General features: G+C 48.8%; 1 protein-coding gene across 3 annotated transcripts in view; it reads right to left on the minus strand.

Annotated features, from left to right (window-relative positions):
* Positions 1-21608, minus strand: part of SMOX (spermine oxidase) — a 49987-nt gene that overhangs the window by 10384 nt on the left and 17995 nt on the right. For 2 of the 3 annotated variants that reach the window (XM_033160960.1, XM_033160961.1), the window contains exons 2-3: positions 8576-8810; positions 2930-3156 (exon numbers count right to left, since the gene is read on the minus strand). In XM_033160960.1, coding sequence (XP_033016851.1) covers positions 2930-3156; positions 8576-8783 — 435 coding nt within the window. In that variant the 5' untranslated portion in view covers positions 8784-8810. Of the gene's footprint in view, positions 1-2929; positions 3157-8575; positions 8811-21608 lie in introns of those variants that run through there. The other variant, XM_033160962.1, reaches the window with a different exon arrangement.

Below are 21608 nucleotides of genomic sequence, written 5' to 3' on the forward strand. Positions count from 1 at the left end.
TAAGCAGATTGTACGTTCACAAGGAGAGAGCAAAACCACATTAAAATACATTAAGTAACTGGGCAGAGGCTCAATTAGCCACAGCCTGTTTTTGAGAGCCCTTCCCTTTTCCTTCCATACAAAAGGGGCCTACTTTTAAAAACTTCAAACACTTATCTGAACCAATCGCTGAAAAACCCCAAGAGGAGGGAGTAGAGATTAAGTCGACCCTAATTCCCTGCATTTTGAGTGGCGCTAGGAATGTTCTAAGAGGATCTGACTAATACATCTCCAAAGTAGCCCCCATAGCTTTTTGCAGGCAGGCTCAGTGCTGGAAACCTCTAACGCTGCAGCCCTTGGCAGACTTACAGGGGAGGGAGCAGCACAGAACTCAGAGGGGCTTCCTCACGAGTAAACACACACAGGACTGTGGAACACAGAACTGTCGAGCTGGAAGGGACCACGAGGGTCATCCAGTCCAACCCCCTGCAATGCAGGAATCTTTTGCCCAACATGGGACCCAACACACACATATATGAGAAACCGTAGGGTGAAAAGGACAGATATCAAGTCTGGCTCACGGTACAGGGCTTGACCTCTTCATGTACCATGACTGCACATAGCCTGAGAGATGGCACAGTCCGCTTGACTGTGCATGTTTGTGGACACATGCTTCCAGGTACAGGCAACACTACGCCTGTCCATGAACCCTGCTTTCTTGGCTTCCCTGGCTGCATGGAGCACTGCAGGTTAGCCTTTCAATGCACGCATGGGGAGGGGTGAGCTCTGCAGAGGGGTGATGTAAGCCTGGAGACAGTGCCCTGTTGTTTTAAGTTTGCAAAGCAGGAAACCCAGGTCTGACTCTCCGCTCAGCCTTGTAGCCGAGGCTCAGTTCAGCGCAGCCATGTGTTGGTGCTTATGTATTTGGAATGCTGCAGCTCCGACACCAGGGAACGCAGGAAGCAGGCTTAATATTTTGTATGCCCACTGGTTCATCTAGCAGAGCATGCAGCAGCTCTTCGCGTTTCAGGCAGGGGTCTCCGCCAGCCCTACCAGGAGACGGAACCTGGTGCCTTCGGCATTCAAAGCAAATGCCCGGCCACTGAACCACCTCCCTTCGCCAATTGTGTGATGGATGCACGCAGGCAAGCTACCGCTCTTGGCTTCCGGTAAGAACATAAGAAGAGCCTGCAGGATCAGACCAGTGGCCCATCTAGTCCAGCATCCTGTTCTCAGAGTGGACAACCATGTGCCCGTGGGAAACTAGCAAGCAGGATTCGAACACAAGAGCAGCACTCTCTCCTCCTGTGGTTTCCAGTGACTTGGGATTCAGAAGCACTGAACTGTGTGGAGAGAGAGAGAGAGCATAACCATCGTGGCTAGTAGCCATGGCTAGCCCTCTCCTCCATGAATATGCTTTATCTTCTTTTAAAAGGCTTCTAGATTGGCCCCCCCTGCCTCATGTGACTTTCAGCCACTGGAGTTCAGAAGCAATGCTGCCTCCAGCTGTGGAGAGAGAGCATAGCTATCTGGTGTGATTCCAAATGCTCCATTCCCACTTTCACATGCACAGGCAGCAAAGCGCCAATTTATGAGTGGCGGAGCTCATTGGTGTGCATGAACTGCCTCTCCCTGGGTGGCCTCAGGCACGTCTCAACCTCTCTACCTAATCCACTTTCTCAGGGACCCGGAGAGGATAAAATGAGACAAAGCACAGTAAAGCAGATTTGCACGAGTCAAGAAACAGGACCTCAGAAAACCCTGGAACTTGGGACAGGAGGGGTGTCAGGTGGGGGGGCTGGAACTGTGGCTGGCCAAAGGAGTATCTGATAGAGAAACCCACCAGGCCAGCGGAGACAAACTTAAGAGCAACAGTCCCAAGTGGGTCATGTCGGATTGCTAGGGTCACCAGACTTTCTTGCGCCTGTACGAACAACTGCAAGCTGGAGACCATAGATGTACCTTCCCCTGTTTATATGTTCGCTTTGCACCATGGAAAAGCTTAAATAAAAACTTATTAAAAACAACAACAACAACAATTGCAAGCTGGAGAAGCTGTTGTGCACACCACACAAACTGCAACAGTGCACACATGCACGACCACACACCCACATTTCCCCTCCCCGCACGCAAAATGACAATTAAGTCGGGGAGGAAGAAGTGAATTACCGGTAGGCCTGGGAAAGGGTTTTTTGCTCTTGCTCACTCTTAACTGGGGATGGGGATAGGATGTGATTGTCCTGTACAGCATAGCTGGAGAGTCAAGAGTTAACCTTCTAATGCCAGTTGCAATTTCCAGTAAGATCCCTGTGTCTTACACACACACACACACACACACACACACACACACACACACACACACACTGCAACAGTTAGGCAAAAAAAAAGACCTTCTGTTGGCTTCAATACAAGGCCAGCCCCCAGGTTAATTCAGGGCAGACACAATCTGCAATGGGTGGGTGGGTGGGGTGTTAGAAGTGGGAAGGAAAGAGTTCACTCTCCCCAGCTGAGATACACACCAGCACCAGGGGGAGAAATGCCTCTCCTTGATTGTTATTAGACCTGAAAGAAGCTCTTTCTTGCAGTCAACTGAAAGCTTCTCAGGCTTCAATGTGCGTGTGTGGGGTGGTGGCACCATTTCTGGCCCACGGGGGGGTCGTTTCTTTGGTCAGGGGGATCCCAAAATGACCTATTCCCCCATCCCTCTGCCATCATTACGCTTCAGAAAAGCCTCGCGTTGATAGCAGGAAGCTTTGTTCAAGCATAATTTCAGCAGGGTGAAGGGGGGGGGTGGATACCAATGCAGATGTGTCCCTGTGGGGGGGAACACACCTCTGCGAACCCTTCTTGAAAGGCTCCTTGGTCAACCCTGCAACCCTGTGAACCGCTCTGACGGCTTCGCACCGAAGCCGTCTACAGATTGGTTTTAAATAACTCGTCGACGACAAACCTCGTTGTATAAATCACTGAATTCTTCAACCACATCTTTCGGGATCCTTTGACCGTTGTTGGTGAGGTGATAAGCCACCCCATTCTTGGAGTACAGGCTGATGCGGCCCACACTCCTCTCGCCGTCTGTCGTCTCTTCGAGTAAGCCATTATCTTCTGCTAGATGATAGATGGGGTTTCCATTGGAACCGTGGATCCACGTAGCTCCCAGTTCAAAAGTAGCGTTTTCTATTGGGGGGGGGGGGGAGAGAGAAAGAAGTCCTACGTTAGGGTGCTTGAAGGCAAAGCCAAGGGCTGTCACGGAAAACCAGCTGCGTACAGAGATGGTCTGTCAGGATCTTCCCCAGTACTGCTCATGAGTAACGACAGAGCCTCTTTTTTAAAAACTAAGGCTATTTATTAAGCATTGCTATTTACAAGCGGAGATAGTAAAAAAAATGACCGTTCAGCACTATCAGGATCCGGAAGTACATTCCTACGGCTTCCCGCCCAACACCAAATTTTCGGCACCCTGAAACAATGTCTCCTGGGTCCCCTAGCCCCCCTGCTCTGTGCCTGTGTCAGAAGCTGTGAGCTTTTTTCCGATCTCGTCTGGCTGGTGGTGCTGGGTCTTTCTGCAGCATCACGGAGCCCTTGCTCCGCTCCCTCGCTTGGAGACAATTCCTAGGATAGGCTGGAGGAGGAGGAGGAGGCTCCTTTGCAAAAGGGGCTCAGGTTCCCTATAGCTTAGCGAGCTATCTTCCCTTGAAGAGCAGCTCTCCCTGCCCTGCTCCTGAGCAGCACTCCCTCTCTCCCTCTTCTCGCGAGGAGCCGGGCTACTCCTGACATGGTCCCCACCTACCCCCACTGACCAATACTAGCCTTTGCCGTAGGGACCTGAGAAGAGCCCGGCCGGATCAGGCCAATGGCCCATCTAGTCCAGCATCCTGTTCTCACAGTGTGGGAACAGTTGCCTGTGGGAAACCAGCAATCGGGATTCGAACACAGAGCCCTCTCCCTTCCTGTGGCTTCTAGCAACTGGGGTTCAGAAGCACCCTCCCATCCTGGCTAGCAGCCATCGATAGCCCTCTCTTCCTCCATGAATTTGCCTAAAGACATCCAAGTTGGTGACTATCCCAGTCTCTTCGGGAAGCAAGTTCCACAGTTTAATTACGTGAACAAGTATATTTTATTCATCCTGAATCTCCCAACACTCATCTTTCCTCGGATGTCCATAAGTTCTAGTGTCTTGAAAGAGGAAGAAAAGCTTTTCTCTATCCACTAGCTGCTGGATAGCTCAGCTGGTAGACCATGAGACTACTGATGATGATGATGATGATGATTATTATTATTATTATTATACTTTATATACCGCCCTATACCCAAGGGTGTCAGGGCAGTTCACAGAATAAAATCAAGATATAAAACCACAAAATACATTATAAAAATAAAAACAACCCAATAGCGCCCCCCCCCCAAAAAAAGAAAAGTCGTTTTAAAAGAGTATAGGTTGTAAATCAGATCAACCAAAGGCCTGGTTAAAAAGGAACAATTTTGCCTGGTGCCTAAAGGTGTATAATGAAGGCGCCAGGTGAACATCCCTGGAGAGAGCATTCCACAGATGGGGAGCCACTGCAAAGAAGGCCCTGTTCTGTTGCCATCCTCTGGACCTCTCGAGGAGGAGGTACACAAAGAAGGGCCTCAGAAGATGATCTCAGGGTCCAGGTAGGTTCATATGGAAAGAGGTGGTCCGTGAGGTATTGCGGTGCTGAGCCATTTAAGGCTTTATAGGTGAAAACCAGCACTTTGAATTGGGCCTGGTAACTAATTGGTAGCCAGTGCAGTTGTGCCAGGATCGGTGTAAGATGCTCAAACCGTCTTGCTCCGGTCAGCAACCTGGCCACTGAATTCTGTACCAGCTGAAGTTTCTTAATCCCAGGGTAGTGAGTTTGAGCCCCACGTTGGACAAAATATTCCTGCATTGCAGGGGGTTGGACTAGATGACCCACGTGATCCCTTCCAACTCTATTGATTCTATGACAATTTCTCCATTCTACACATAATTTTGCGAACTTCTGTCCTGTCGCCTGCTACTCGTCGCTTCTCTGAACTGAAAAGTCCGAAATGCGGCGACCTTGCTTCAAAAGGGAATTGCCATGAGCACTGAGGAGGGGGCATGCATGAAAGCGAGACCCTCGCTCTGACGGCGGGAACATCGGCTCTGCCGCCATCCACCTTGCAAAGATGCCAGGAGTGCCGAGTGCCCTGGGATCCACATGATGGCTTCAGAAGTGCCGAGGACACCGGCTGAAACGTCCTTGTTCCGTACAGCATCAGATGTGCAAAGCAGAGAAGAGGGACGAGCCAGGCTAAAAATAACCGGGGCCACCTGTAATGTTTACTAACTCATTAAGCCAGAGTCCTCAAAGCAGATGAGCTTGGTGCAAACGTACAACATCAAAGTGTGACGTTAATCACAACAGATGCTCCTCCGGACTAAAAGACCCCCTCGGAGATACAGAGCGGGGAAAGTAATGCAACAACTACCGCAGTCGTGGGTATGTTTTAAACAAAGGCTGCAATCGCCTACATCCCGCATGCATTTGGGGACAAATGCATATTTCCATAGGAATATAACAAAACAACCCTGAGCCCCCCCCCCCCCCCCCCGGGCTGGAGTTTTCTGCCAGAACTGCCCTTGCGTAAGGCTAAAATTAGGCCTCTGCAATCATATCCATCCTTAAAGAAATCAGCCCTGAGTGCTCACTGGAAGGGCAGATCCTGAAGTTGAGGCTCCAGTACTTTGGCCACCTCATGAGAAGAGAAGACTCCCTGGAAAAGACCCTGATGTTGGGAAAGATGGAGGGCACAAGGAGAAGGGGACGACAGAGGATGAGATGGTTGGACAGTGTTCTCAAAGCAACTGGCATGAGTTTGGCCAAACTGCGGGAGGCAGTGGAGGATAGGGGTGCCTGGCGTGCTCTGGTCCATGGGGTCACGAAGAGTCGGACACGACTGAACGACTGAACAACAACAAATCATAGGAGGAAATGGGGCTGGGGGGCAGACAGGTCTCACAGGAGAGCTTTGAGATTACCAACAGGCAGGGAGTCCCAAAGTATAAGGTGCCACCCCACTGGAAGGTTTCTTGCAGATGGGGAACTGAGTGTAACAGTGGCCATTGTCACTGAATTTTGTGCGCAAAGAATGCTGAATTTTGTGCGCAAAGTTGTGGGTTGCACAGAGCCTGGGCGGTACAGACTCCCCAACGTGCAAAAGCAAGGAAGCGCACAGAGTCCGCCTACGAAAACTGGGCAGCTGTGCTATTTTTTGAGGCTCCCACCCTCTTGTGTGCAGAGAAGCTCCGGCCTTCTATATATAAAGACCACAACCAGGAAACGTCCCACAGGTGTGCTGAGTGACGCAGTGAACCCCTTAAGGGCTTGGAGCATGGAGTAATTCCCTCCTGTCTGGCAGCACACCCTGCCGGGGGGGGGACTATTTTTGACAACAGCGGATCAGCAGTGCACGACCCACTTCCCATTCGCAGGCCGGTGCCAAGCATTCAGCAGCGACTCCTGAATGGAAAGGCGGATGCTGGGCTTGCCGGGCATCCTTTCCCCTCCGCTTCCCTCAGATGTCCGGCTTTTAATTTACTGCTGGTGTGTTTATCGACTGAACCGCAGGGCGTGATGTCAGGGCTTCTGCAAGGAGCAGGAAGTGGGGGGGGGGCTAGGGCCCCTTTCTCCGGTTATTATAACAGGGGCACAGCCAAATAGTAAAGGAAACCAGCTCGCTGCCATGAGAAAGGCAGAGAAGGAAGTCATTTACAGCGCAGCCAAGGACATGCTCCCCAGGGCATCCTTCTGTTGTGGCTTAGTTGTGGATCATCTGCCTTGCATGCAGAAGGTCTCAGGTTCGATTCCCAGCATCTCCAGGCTGGGCTGAGAGAGAGACACTTGCCTGAACCCCTGGAGAGACCGTATAGACAATACTGAGAAAGACGAACGAATGGCCTGACTCTGTGCTAAGGCAAAAAAGTGGACGAATGACCTGCCCGCGGACTGTCACGCCAGAGTGGTGCATGCTCTGGTTATCTCCCGCTTGGACTACTGCAATGTGCTCTGCGTGGGGCTACCTTTGAAGATGACTCAGAAACTACAACTAATCCAGAATGTGGCAGCTAGACTGATGATAGGTAGGGGCCGCCGAGACCAGGGACGGAATCTGGGAACTTTGGCACACAGGTGCTCGAGCACTGAGACCTAAGGATGCTGGATAGGTCTCTGTTAGCTCTTCCGGATAGCCAGCCAAAATAAAAAGAGGCTGGCAGGTGTGTTGTGGAACAAGCACAAAATATTATCCTCAGCCTGTAGATAAATCCCTACACACGGACAGAGACGGAGGGGAGTGTGAACAGCCCATGATATGAAAGAGGTAGTCTGTGATATCTCTTCCCAAAGCTCAGGAATATTTCTCTGCCGGCGGAGAGCAACGCTTCACACATCTGATGATGTGGGTTTCAGCCCGGGAAAGGTTCTGCCGCCACAGATCAGATAAGTCTTTAAGCAGTCACAAGGCTCCTTTGTTTTTTTCTGTAACAGACTCAACACCGCTCCCCTCTGGAATGCGTGCAATTTATAGGGACACGAATGCGGAAGGCAGGGGGTGGGGGGCGTTTACGCTGCGCATCGCCATTCTGGCCAATGGTACGGCTTTAGATTTGCATGCCAAGCCGGCTGCAGCAAGCGCAGCTCAAAAACCCACGTGTGAAAACAAAGAGCAGCCTCTCCCCACCCACACCCGCCTGCATGACAAGCGCATTTGAGATAACAACTACAATGACCCCCGTGCACCGAGACGAGCGAAGGATTTTTTTTTTTTTTTAAGCAAAATGAAATGGAAAAAGGCAGGAGGCCATGAGGCATGAGGCCATGGTAAATCCTGGGATACTTTGCAGAGCCCAGTGAACAGTGGACATGAAGGACCCCACTCTCTAATAAAACACCCTGAGTAATATTTATCTGTTTTGCTAGGAAAAGAGAGGGAGAATCTCCCTACATTGTTTGGACAAATTCACGGAGGACACATCGATCAGCTGTAACAAGCAGGACATTAAACAAAATGTAGGGGGTTTCACTCTAGCCAGCCAGCGCCTCCTCTGGGACACTCCATTACGTTCCCGCCACCCCTATCCCCCACAGCAATCTACAGCCCCTGAGCTCACTTGGTCCTCCTCTTTGGGTTATTTCTGAACCTCCACCCCTTCAATATTTTCTTTCCCTGAAGATGTTTTTTGTACTTCTGCCTACTTTGGGGTTCCCCCCCCCAAGCCTTGCCTGACGATTTCTCCCTCTCGTACATGGATAGCGCCGTTTTTGGCTACATAAGGAACGGCACTCCCTTCTGGCGATCATAAATAGGGGAAATGACAATAGCTCAATGCCCCCAGGTCCAGAGGCATTAAACCTAAGTGCGAGGGGCACACACCAAGGGTGGGTGGGGGGGGCTCTTGGCTGTCATGCTCAGTTGCCCGTGAGATTCCCAGAGTCTGACCACCATGAAAAACAGGTCACAAGGGCCAAACAGATCTTAATGATGAGTCCTGTCATTAAGCAAAGGGTGGCCGAGAACCAGAAGCCACGTTGCAAGGAAATGGTTCCCTTACCGAGCTTCACGCTTTGTATCCTGCCTCCAATTCGGTCAGACGCTTCGAGGACAGTCACATCCGTGAAACCATTCTCCAGGAGGGTTTTTGTCGCAGAGAGGCCCGCGAGCCCAGCACCGATAACTACTATTCGCGGCTGTCGCTTTCTCCGTAGGCCACTACTAAGAGGATCATCAGTGCTGTCTGCAGATATTTCACTACTTTGCATGCCGTCCAAGCTCTCTTTCTAAGGAACCTGCCAAGAAAGGAGACACAGGGTAGTTTCGGAGCATTAGGCTGGCAATTTTCTCTTCCTATCTCCCTCTTTTCCCTTCCCTTCGGGTTGCTCTTCAATCTCCCTGTTCCAGCGCAGCAATAAATTCTGGAGAAACACTGAAGTTCCAGGACTTGAGGATCCTGAAACAAGAGCCAAACCTTCTCAAATGAGAGATACTGAAAGGAAAACAAGACCAGCCTGGAATATAAATGCCTCTGATTCTGCGGGAATGAAAGGCTTGGTGAATACAAAAGCATCCACCCGGTCATCAAAGATGATATTTTCAGAAAATCCACATGCATTTTTGCCCTTGCATGTCTTTTTATAGACATATAGACCCTCCCGAGGTGCCAATCTTGCGGTAGAGGGAAATCCAGACGCCACACAAACACACACACATTCTGTGAAAAACCTGCAGAGCAAAGGAATGATTCAGCCTTCCTTCTGCCTCTCTGGCAACCGCAAAACATAAGCTTCGGGGCATAAAGATAAGGGGCATGGCAGCTGACCTGGTTCGGAAAAGAGCAAGGAAGCTAAATGTGAAAACACACAGCCTCTTCACACGAGAGGCATTGTAGCTGAGCATCTATCAGTGTAGGCAGCAGGTGGAGAGGACCTCATTGGCACAAGGGAAACACACAGAAATATTTCAGAGTCCAGAAGAGAACTTGTTAACCTAGGACCTTGCAGGAAATTCTGTTAACAGCCCTCCCTACCTCCAGGAGGGCCAAACAGTTGGGTGAAGAGGACTGTAGGGGCGGCCACACCCACCCACCAGAGCCAAAGGCAGTTCATGAGACATGTGCCCTTCTATTCCAGGGTTTCAAGCAGGCAGCAAATGCAGACAATTCATCAGCACCTAGCCCAGTACCCATGAACAGCCCAGCACCGACTAAACCCCCTGCTGTGATGATGCCGGCTTGAAATCCCCCCCCCAAAAAACCCAAAGTTGGGGCAGGCCATAAATACAGAGAAGGTGCCCATATTCCCCCCCCCCCAATTCTCTGATCCAGACAGGGACGAGTGTGTTGGTTAGACACAACCCTTTCCTTGTTCGCTGTGCAAATCCACAGGAAAGACAATTGAGGACGCGGTGCCAAAAAAAGGTCTGAACTTCTAAAACAAGTTAAGTGGCAATGTAAACTAAGTTGATGATAGGGCTTTGGAGCCAGAAGCATTTCAAGTTCAAATTATACAGTGTGCCACACTTATAATATTGAGTGCATAAGGAGCCACACAGTAGCAGAGAATTCGGAGCTGAAACCTGGAATAGCATGCCCATCTAAAATCCCACCCAGTTGTTGGTTATCTGAGGTGCTGCAAGATACGAGGTCCTCTCTGCCTGACGTGTCCTGAGATGAAGGGAAATTGTCATTGCTTTCTGGTCTTGGGTTATTGGTAGCCCGACTAGTTCTTGCAGATCCATTTAGTATTATTGCACCCGCAGCGGCAAAGCCTGCAACTGCGAATGGAGAGAACAGCACTTTGTCTCCCAAGATTGCAGCAACTCGGGGAGCCAAGCAGTGAGAATGTCTGCGGTCAGCTTCTGTGGGAGAAGAGGAAGTTATCGGTTTCGCTGGGGCAAAGGTATCACAAGGCTTTCGCCACGGGAGGAGCTGCGTCAGGGCAGGCTGGGGCCTGGGGGAAAAAGTTGCAAGCAATACGAAAAGATCCCAGAGACACGTCAGCTGAAGAAAGGCTGCAGGGCTAGACACTGGGAGTTGGACTGGATGACCCTTGGGGTCCTTTCGAACTCTACAATTCTATGATTCTAAGTAACGTCCTACAGATGTCCCATGCAGATGTTGAAAGTTGCTTGAGATAAGCAGCATGTGGAAGACAGAAAAGAAGAGCAAAAAAATCTGCCTCCCAGGTGTGAGGTGAGATACTGCAAAGGCAGAAGCAGAGAGGTGTTAAGAAAATGTTTTCTTTCCCCTTCCTCTCTACCCTCTGCTGTTTTTTCATTGGCTCCCCCACATGTTTATACAAATTTTTCAAAAGCTACGCAAATATAAAAAAAGGGGGAAACCAGATCACGGCTGGCAGACACATCACGCTTCTGAAATGCCATTTGTGCAATTTCCTGTACCAACCAAATGCGACAGATTTGGGTTGTTTTTAAAGGCGGTGTTTTTACAGCCTGCTTCATCTCGCCCATCTTTTGCCAACAAAGCTGGAAAGTAATGGAATGAGGCGATCAATACAAGCATTGCGCCGAGAACATCAAGGGCCAATTGAACCAGGGAGACAAGCTCTGCTTGCCCAATACATTCGTGAGTGCCACAAAGAGACGCTGACATCAAAGGAACCCTAAAAAGAAGTTGTTGCGTAAGTACCATCAGAAGCCAAAGGAAGAATTTGAAAGCTTGGACCAGCGAGCTCCTCCAATATCAGCATCACCCTGCAGAAAGAACTATGGTGGGCCTTAGCTTCAAAACAAACTGAAGGCTTATCAGGTTGCATTAAAATGCAATATTGTCGTTTAAAGTGATAGCTGAGGACTCACATTTTGAGAGACGTTTAAAATGTTAAAGGTACATCCGCACTGGGTATTTTCCACACAACTAGTTCTGTGTGTTAGTGTGAAACTGTAGAAATGGGTTTTCAATAAATAACAGGTCTATAATGAACACGCAAATCAGCCACTCGTCCGGTTACCTGCAGCAAGTAGGAATCACCTCCAGGCGACCAGGCAGGGAATATTCAGCAAACTGGGAGAAAGTTGGTTCTTTTTCTCCGCTCTCACCTAGGCCTTCCATGTGCCACTAATGACAAATATAATTAGGGAGGGGGGCTTCCAAGTTCTATAGCCATTTCCCAACTTGCTAAAAGTTCCAGTGTGGCCTGGAGAAATTCTATTCCCCTATGATTAGATAAACCGGTACTCAAGAGACAATGCTATCAGCTCCATTACTAACAAATAGGCAGGGGTCCAGATCCAAGTGAGTTCAAAGTCGCATCCAACTCTCAATCCTATCTGAAGATTCCTGTAACTTGAGAAGACCACCAGGAAAGGAAAAAGCGGAAGAAGTTGCCCAACGAGCCCCCAAGCATTTCCTGACAATCAACCCAAGGGTTTGGCTGGGGAGATGAGGTGTTTTTGAAGGAGGGGGTGTGGAGAAAAGCCAAGGGGTGAAAATGCCTCTTTAAAAGCCCAGCGCAGCTGCGTAATAGCCTTGTTAGTCTGTGACACAACAACCTACCTGTCACGTTTCAAGCATCCTCCATGTGTACAGGCTGGAATTCCCCCTCAATTAGCTGTCAACCAGGAAGAGACTGGAGATCTCCACCAGTTTTCTCCTTTTACTTCCACCTTCCTTGGCTGCTGAAAGACGCCACTGGTCCACCTCTCTCCCTTTCTCTGCACATCTTGGGCATGCTACTTCCCGAGCATCTGAAGCACCCCTAGAGCTATGTCTGTCTCCAGCAGTAGAAGTCCTCCTCCACCTCCCACCTCCTGAGGCTGCAACAGACCCACAGACTTTTGAGACCACCCCTAGGGGCCACTGCTCGACGGCAAAGCAGGTGCGCTGCACGCAGAACGTCCCTGGTTCAATCCCCAGCATCTCCGGGAAGGAATGGGAAAGGCCCGTGTCTGAAATCCCAGAGAGCAACTACCAGTCAGTGTAGACATTACTGAGCAAAACAGTCTGATTCTGTATTAAGGGAGCTTCCCATACAAATGTGTTCTATTTCATTTCCCAAAGTGGAAGTCAATTCTTGGGGAGCCTGGTGCTGATTTCCACACTCATGCTGAAACTGCAGAACTGACGTGGCTCCAGCACTGAGGCCAATTCAGGGTCTGTGCTTCTATTTGTTTCCACGGGCATTTTTAGCTAACAGTGGCCTGTTGCCTGCTCCAAATCTTGCAGTTGGGAAGGGCTACAAAAGTGAAGCATGGGATTTTTGACCTGTAAAAGGGGGGGGGGGCACACTTGCCCTTCCAGCCTGCTCACACCACTTCGTGTTCAGGTTTCATCTGCCCAAATACAGAACACAAACATACAGAGCAAGCTCTACAAATATGATACACATGCAATCTGCTTAGGCAAGTTAGCCCAGGAGCAGCATAGGCAAACAGTTCTGGATCTGGCCTGCGCCTGGGTGGATGACTGCCGTGGGAACCCCATATAACAGCTTGGGAGTTCTGTGATGAAAGAAAGGCAGGATGGGAATGTACTAAGCCATTATCATCTCACTGGACTTAAAACGCAGGTTGTCTCTTTAGGCAAACAGCACACTGCCTGGGAGAGAACGCCGTGTGCTCTCACCAGTGGGCAGCAAAAGGGCAGAGAGACAGGCAGATTCCTGCCCTGCCCCTCCCTCCTTTTGAAGGCAGCCCTCCAACCTCCAGGAACGACAAATAAAACATTTTGCAATGTCCCTTTTCCCGGGTTAATCGGCATTCCACGAAGGAAGCGTGGTTTAATCCCAGACACCTGCTATTCTGAACTGCTGCAAGCTGCGACTCTCGTCACACTGAACGTGTCAGCCAGAATTGTTATATGTAGGGTTTTATTAGCTTTCAAAACTTTATTGTGAAGCTGATACAAGAAATATGAAATGAAATAAAGGAAAGGGGGGGGGAAGACAAGGTTCACAGCCATTACCTCACAAAACAAAGTACATTCTCAAGAGACTATACAATGAATTAGATGTTACAACAAAAACTGACCTGATACAGAGAGAGAACAAAACAAGTTTTGTGAATGCCAAATAAAGCCGTATTTCATCACAGGCCATTCCTGTGATTGGCCTGTTATATAAGTAACAAATGGCTGCAAAATCCTATGGATTTTGCACCCCGAGATTCCCTTAGTTTATGAGTCAATTTCTCAGAAATAGGAACAAACGCTACCATGTTGAACCAAATGAGAAAAGCCCAATGACTTGTCCCAGCCCTGTGATACGGTCAAACGAGAAGCTACGAAAACGATTAGTGGTTTACATGCTAAGTCTGTCTTTGATACATCCAAAATTGACACCGTTTGGGGTCTAAAGGGCTATCGTTTCAGAAATTTCCTTTATCGCCCCTTCCCAAAATTTGTACGCGAATTTGCAAGACCATGACCATATAGCATTTTTAAGGTGCAAGTTTACTCTCAAATGCTTTTTGCCCCTGGGTACCAAACGAATTCATGGCAAGGAACCTAGGGCGGCTTAGATCCTGTCAAAAATATACATACTGTACTGAGTCGGGGACAGGTGCATATTGAAATTAGAGAATCAAAGAAGCCTGAAAGTTCATCCCCTTGGACTGTGCTGTGGTAGGGTATGTCACTTTAAGGGGCAAAACTTAATTTTTGCACATTTCTTAAATGAAGGGTCTTAAAAATATGTTTTTGGGTGTGAGGAATTAAAATCTGCTGTTATTTTTGTGACTGGACATTTAGCTTAGTAAGTCTATCTTTGATGAAGAAGCACATAAACTGCTTCCGGAAAACCAAAGTTTTAATTTTACCTTCAGAAAATGTCACATAATAATTGATTGATAAATAAACACACACACAAACACACACACATACATAACTGCAAATACTTGGCAATCATTCTTAACGATTTCTATGCAATTTTACACACATCACACTTGCCAAGCAAAACTAAACTACAGCATTAATTTAACCGAAATATCTTTTGAACTCCCCAAGTCCTGTTAAAACTTTTTAGCGCCCCACATTTGGGGAAATTTGAAAGTTGGAAAAGTCAACATTTCAGATCTGTGGAAGAGAAGATGCTAGCAGGGTGGCTGTCGGGAACCACAAAGTGTGAAAAGGGCAAGGGACGCTTCTGTGAACTGAAATTGTTTCGTTCTGTAGATCCAATGCTTTTGACTTTCAATGCTGGCTGTTTAAGAGGGACAAGCAGTCCATTGTGGAGGATGCAACTTCACCTACACGCCCACAGGGGCAAGTTTTCCAGATGCTTTCAGGCAGGGGCGGGAGAAACTGTTCGGCCCAAGAGCTGTATTCCCTTCTCGACAACCTTCTGCAGGACATGGGATCATGCAAGTGACTGGCAGGGGCAGAGCAAACAAGCCAGAACAAAACGAATTCAAGCTTCAAGGAAAACATTTCAGATCCTTCTCTATGTGACAGTTTGTTTTCCCCATACTGACCTACCTACTCAATTTAGGACACGGGTGGCGCTGTGGTCTAAACCACAGAGCCTAGGGCTTGCCGATCAGAAGGTCAGCGGTTCAAATCCCCGCGACGGGGTGAGCTCCTGTTGCTCGGTCCCAGCTCCTGCCAACCTAGCAATTCGAAAGCACGTCAAAGTGCAAGTAGATAAATAGGTACCACTCCGGCGGGAAGGTAAACGGCCTTTCCATGCGCTGCTCGGTTCGCCAGAAGAGGCTTAGTCATGCTGGCCACATGACCAGGAAGCTGTACGCCGGCTCCCTTGGCCTATAAAGCGAGATGACCGCGCAACCCCAGAGTCGTCCGCGACTGGAACTAACAGTCAGGGGTACCTTTACCTTTATCTTTACTCAATTTATAGAGCTGCCCCATAGCAGAAGTACTCTAAGAAAGCAGGGTGGTGTAGTGGTTAAGAGTGCCGGACTAGGACCTGGGAGATCAGGGTTCGAATCCCCACTCCGTCATGATGCTCACTGGGTGACCTTGGGGCAGTCACGGCCTCTTAAGCTACTTAGCAGGGTCGTTGTAGGGATTAACCGAGGAGGGGAGTGAGCCATGTATTCCCTGGGGGAAAGGGTGGGATATGAATGCAATTAATAAGCTCTTCCGCTTACCTGCTTAAGAAGGATGGATGGGCCAGCCAGATGGAGATGCCAGTCGCCAGCCGGGCATCCAGGTATCTCCACGTGGTCACAATTGGACCAGCGTCAGTTGCAAAACGCGCCTGGCGCCTGGGGAATTTCCAGCACTGATAAGATCTACATGTGGAAGTCCCACCGCTGAGACAGTAAGCAACTTCACTGAGCCGCCTCAAAGGCCTAAGTGGTGGAAATGGCAGGATGTACCGGTAAAACTGTTTAATGAACACATTCCAACGAGGAAATGTCTTTACGAATGATTTTTTTGAGGCAGACCAGCACGACCACAGGAAAAGTGAATCGGGCATGAAATAAATAACAGCTGGGATGGAATATTGGGTTACAGCTGATGTGCTGATATATATTTTTAATGTATTTATTTGTTGAAAATGTTTTGAAGCCACCTTTCATCAATACATGGTATCAGGGTGGGATGCAATCATAAAATTCTAAATCCAAAAACACAGTCAATATAAACACAGATAAAAAAGAGCCGGTAAAAATAACAGGCTGTTTATATAAATATCAGGAGCTTTATCTGCTTATCTGTTTTCCTGCTGTTTTAATTGATGTTTGACTGTTTCCCAGCCAGGAACATTCAGACACAGGATGTTGAAATTCAGACTGTAAGCTTGTCAGGGCAGGGCTCTATTTGTCTTGTCTGCGGTAAAGCCCTGTGTACTGTCTTGGCTCCCACCCAATACATGCAGAAAAAACTCTTACTTGGAAGTAAGAAAGATCATTGTTCAGGCAATTAATGGTACAGGCTCAGCAGAAGCCGCAGTGCTCAGGAATCATAATTAAGGAATCATAAAGAGAAGAGCAAGAAGTTTGGAATGGGACGGTAGCAATGAAAACGTCCCAGCAAGTTGCTCTTCCCTCCTGCCAAGCTTTCAAAGATGAGACACAGTGCATTCACCTGCAAGAACTCTCATTCTTCTTATGGGAATATCGGGATTGCAAGGCCACATGCTACTGGGGTATGTGGGTCTGCTCCCATCTGCATAGATGGCACATGGTTCTGGGGAACAAGACTACACTCTCGGGCTCAGGCTCCTATTCAGTCACTGCCACCTCCTGTTCAGCCTCCCCTCTTGGCTGATCAAAGCTGTCGCCGCCCTCCACCGGGTAAGGGGAGAGCTGGCATCCCTGCTCTCCCTCCTCCAACTTAAAGGTAAAGGGACCCCTGACCATTAGGTCCAGTTGCGGACGACTCTGGGGTTGCGGCGCTCATCTCGCTTTACTGGCCGAGGGAGCCGATGTACAGCTTCTGGGTCATGTGGCCAGCATGACTAAGCCGCTTCTGGCGAACCAGAACAGCGCATGGAAACGCTGGTTACCTTCCTGCCGAAGCGGTACCTATTTATCTACTTGCACTTTGAGGTGCTTTCGAACTGCTAGGTGGGCAGGAGCAGGGACAGAGTAACGGGAGCTCACCCCTCCGCAGGGATTCGAACCGCCAGCCTTCTGATCAGCAAGTCCTAGGCTCTGTGGTTTAACCCACAGCGCCACCCGCGTCACAACACTCTTCCAACTTAGGTTCCTACAATTCAGCCCTGTTAATACTTCCCCGAACCATCATAGCTTGCCAACCAAGCCCAAACCCAACATCACTATGGGGCTCGTGACCAGCATTCAAAATTTGCCAGGCGCATTTTGTACCCGGCTATGAACCACTTGTGACCAATTGAAGATGCGTAGGCACCAAGATGGCGCCTGACGTCTCCACCATCTGGAGGTGCATTCCTGTGGATCCTTGGATCCTGCCTATTTTCACACGCTAACAACACATCCTTTAGAATTCTATCTGCAGTATTTTAGCTGCACAATCAGAACCAATTTCAGGAACCCAAAAGTCATATTGAAAAATACAATTTTCAAACTGTCTGGCCCTGTATGGCAACTGGACGTTCTGTTTTGGCAACTGCAACCTTGGTTTAAGGAGCCATTTGGCGCCTAGCTTATATATCTGAGTTTGTAACACTGCTCGTGGCATGGATTACACTGCAAAACACATTAAAATCGCACTTACATCGTATGACATGTTCACAACATACAGTTTTGCAGACCTCATATTGGCCTAACCTCCCTCACTTCAACACACACACAGGCACACCATCATTTTGCCATCTCTTGCTGCAAGCACCCCGAAAGCTTCTTGCTGCTCCCAAGTAGAAGGTGGCACATCTCAGCTGCCAGGAAACACTTTCTAGCTAACAGAATAATAAGCTCATCAGCCAGGGATGGCGTCAGCTTCTAGGAAGCCTTTGGGCATCTCTGCCCAAGAGGACCCCATAAACAGTCCAGATGTGGCAGGGCCTAGAGGAACATGCAAACTCAGAGAGTGCCCCCAGTTGAAGAACACAAAGAGGATTTGGATACGCACCTCACATGTGGGGCTTAGCCAGACTGGCCCTAGATAGAGTCAAGCAAGAATTAAGAACGCAAGAATCAAGAATGCTCTTGGGGAGTGAGCCCTTTAACTGCTGGGGGAGGCCCCAACAAATGCCCAACTCTGCCAACCTCTGGCACCGGACGCCACACAGGCAGCTTCTCCCACAAGCACTCACTACTTGAAAGGAGCGAGGGAGAGAGGAACTGAATAAATTCTGGGCTGAAGAACTATTAATATAAATGTTGATCAAAGCCTTGCAGATTCCCACCACTGCTCTCCAGCTAGTTTCACTGGTGCCATGCCCCTGGGGCAAAGCGAACTTGTTCCTAGCCACTTTCAATTCCAACACACGCATGCACAAAACCCCAGCGAAGTTGTTGACAAGCAGAAGTTTATTTAACATATGGTCTGAACGCTTCTGACTATGAGGGTGGAATTGATTGCTACCATATGGGCAGAGCGTATTACCTGCCAAGGGGCACTTCCAAAACACGGCTCAGAACAGGCAGAAGCCTCCAAACACTCAAATTAAGGCATGTTCTGCCAGGTAAAGAGGCGTGAATCATGCCAAATAACTCTCCCCCGCCCCCTTCCCATCACTGAGTATGTTCTACAAGGGCCCTCAGATCTCAGAAAATGACGACATGTAAGTGGCCTAAGTCAGAGGAACGTCTGGCAAAGGAACACATGAGGTGAGGGCCAACAACTGGGTTCAGGGCCTGGTCACTTAGCAGCAAAAGTGGAGCTCATTATCCAGTCCAGCTGGGGATTAGGAAGAGGAGAGAAAGAGGCAGGACCTGCAGTTGAAATCCAAAAAATAGGGCCATCGTAAGAAAAGGAAACAGAACTGGAGAGATCAGCTCAGGGAAAAGCGGAGGAGCAGACATGGCTTGTCTCCACTGTCTGTCCTGCTCAGAGTAGACCCACTGAAAATAATGGGCACAGTGAACTTCGGTCCATTAATTTTAATGGGTCTACTCCGAGAACAGCTTAGTTGGATACAGCTCTCTGTGTGCAATCTCTTCAGCAAAAGGGAAAGGATGCTGTATCTTTTTTAAAAAAAATAAAAATACTTTATTTTATTGTTTCAAATTATAATACATACACATATTTCCGACAAAACATACACAACCTACAGACATTTTTAAACAGGATGCTGTATCAGCAGGTCTCCTGCACTGGCAGGGAGCCAAACTAGGGGGCGCTCTCTTTGAGTTCCTTTATCCAACTCTATGGTAACATGGGTGAAACACATAATATTTGGAAGTCTAGGGAAATGTTTAAAAAGTGCCGGGCTGGGTTCAGCTAAGTTGCTGAGCTAACGGAAGAGTGTAACTAGTCTGGCTAGTGCAATAGGGCTTTCCCCCTGTTCTTTGTCCCCTTCGATTCTTGAATCCTCTCCAAATCTGCTTAGGTGGGGAGATGCCCTGGAAGAGGGCACAGTGGGGAGGAGAGGGAAGATGACTCAGTCTGGCAAGCAGAAATGCTCGCACTGATAGAACGATGGCTAGCGCAACACTGACTTCCACCCATCAACTCCACCCCATCTATCAGCAACTGGTGAGTCGGAACCTAATGAAAGGTTGATGCCATCACCATTTGAAAGAGAAGGATAAAGGCAGGAGTGAGCAGAAGAGGGGGTGAAATGCACAGAGGGGGAAGGAGACCAAAAGGAGATGATAACTTATTCTGCAGGAGGGGTAGCCAGTGTAGTCCTCCCCAGTTGCTTTGGACTTCAACTCCCAGGTGATTGGCCATGTTGAGTGGGACTGATGGGAGCTTTTGGAGGACATTGCATTGGCTACCCCTGTTCTACAGACCGGGTCGTCTGAGGTCTGAAAACACCCACTGGTCTATAATGCATTACTAGAAGAAGTCGTGTTTCAAAGGAAGGAACACTGGAGCAAATTGGCTCTCAGTGAATGTGGCGGCCTTTTCTTTGGCCTCTTCCTGCCCAACCATTCTGACCTGCGTTGTTTTGAGCAGCAAACCGTAGAAACGCTGACCCAAAAGAGAATGGGCGACTTTCCCCGGGGTCAACTTCCTTATTATTTCTTGAAAGGGAGGGGAAATTTGCACATGAGCGAAGTCTTTCCAGTTGGACATTTTGCTCTCTCTTTTTCAAAGACTCGGGAGGAAGCAAAGTCTGCCGGTCTATAAAAGGACTTTTCGTCGTCCTTCACAACCTTCTTTAGGAAAATGAAAGAGTTGCCCGCAAAGGGACCGCAGGGCTGTGACAGGATACTCTTTCCTTTGTCAGCATCACCTCAAGGAGAAAGGAGAGGGAGTCAAAGACCGGCCTTTTCTACAGGCTGGTTTTGGGACTGGAAGCAATTCTCAAGTACCGGTAAACCCTTTTTAAAAAAAAAATGGCAGCGTCCAAAACTGCTTAGCTTGGCAATGCTGAATTGTGCGGCTTGTTTGCGCAGTCGTTTAAATTTTAAAACGAACCGTTGCTGCTCAGCGTTGTGACTCAGCTGAAAATAAAAGGCAGGGACCAATGTGAAATCAGCTGGGTGTGAGGAAGAAGCGAGGCGGGTGGAATTCACAAGATGCTCGGGGTCTGGAAGCCAGCGAGAGGAAACGGCAGGTGCCAACACACACACAGCTGTCGCACGGAACACTTTCTTCAGAACTGCTGGAGATCACGTTTTCCCAGCGCTCAAATCACAATATTTACCGGGAAAGTGCCATTCCTTTTCCCAGGCCAGTCAGCGCATCCATCGCTATTCAGGAGAGCGTGCAGAGCCCAAAATCTCCCAGGCACGTATTCCAAGAGTGCTAAGAACATTAGAAGAGTCCTGCTGAGTTGCAGCAAAGTTCTATCAAATCCAGATTTGTACTTGCAACAGAGGCTGGGCAGATGCCACCTAGAAGCTCTGCCCTGTTACTGGCTCCCAACATTGTCAACAATTTAAGAAGGAAGTTGACAAGCTGGAACGTGTGCAGAGGAGGGTAAACAAGATGGTCAAGGGGCTGGAAACCAAGCCTTATGAGGAATGGTTGAAGGAGTTGGGTATGTTTAGCCTGGAAAAGATGAGACTGAGAGGAGATATGAGAGCCATCTTCAAATATCTCAAGGGCTGTCGTATAGAAGAGGGAACAAGCTTGTTCTCTCCTGCTCCGGATGGTAGGACCCGAACCAATGGCTTCAAGGGACAAGAAAGGAGATTCCAACTAAACATCAGAAAGAACTTTCTGACATTAAGAGCTGCTCAACAGTGGAGACTCCCTCAGAAGGTTGTGGACTCCCATTCCTCGGAGGTTTTTAAGCAGAGATTGGGTGGCCATCTATCAATGATAATAGAATCATAGAGTTGGAAGAGACCACAAGGGCCATCCATCCAACCCCCTGCCAAGCAGGAAACACCATCAAAGCATTCCTGACAGATGGCTGTCAAGCCTCTGCTTAAAGACCTCCAAAGAAGGAGATGATGATCTAGTTGACATTCCCGCATTCTAGGATTCTGTGTAGCACTTAAGGCAATGGTTCTCAACGGGTTTGGCGCACCACACTGGTGTGGCAGGAGAGGGTGGCAAGTGCGGGGGTGGGGGGAGATTCAAGGACAATCTACAGAACATTTAAACATTTCAGTATAGTATAGCA

This window comes from Lacerta agilis, chromosome 9, assembly GCF_009819535.1.
Source record: "Lacerta agilis isolate rLacAgi1 chromosome 9, rLacAgi1.pri, whole genome shotgun sequence".
Taxonomy (NCBI): domain Eukaryota; kingdom Metazoa; phylum Chordata; class Lepidosauria; order Squamata; family Lacertidae; genus Lacerta; species Lacerta agilis.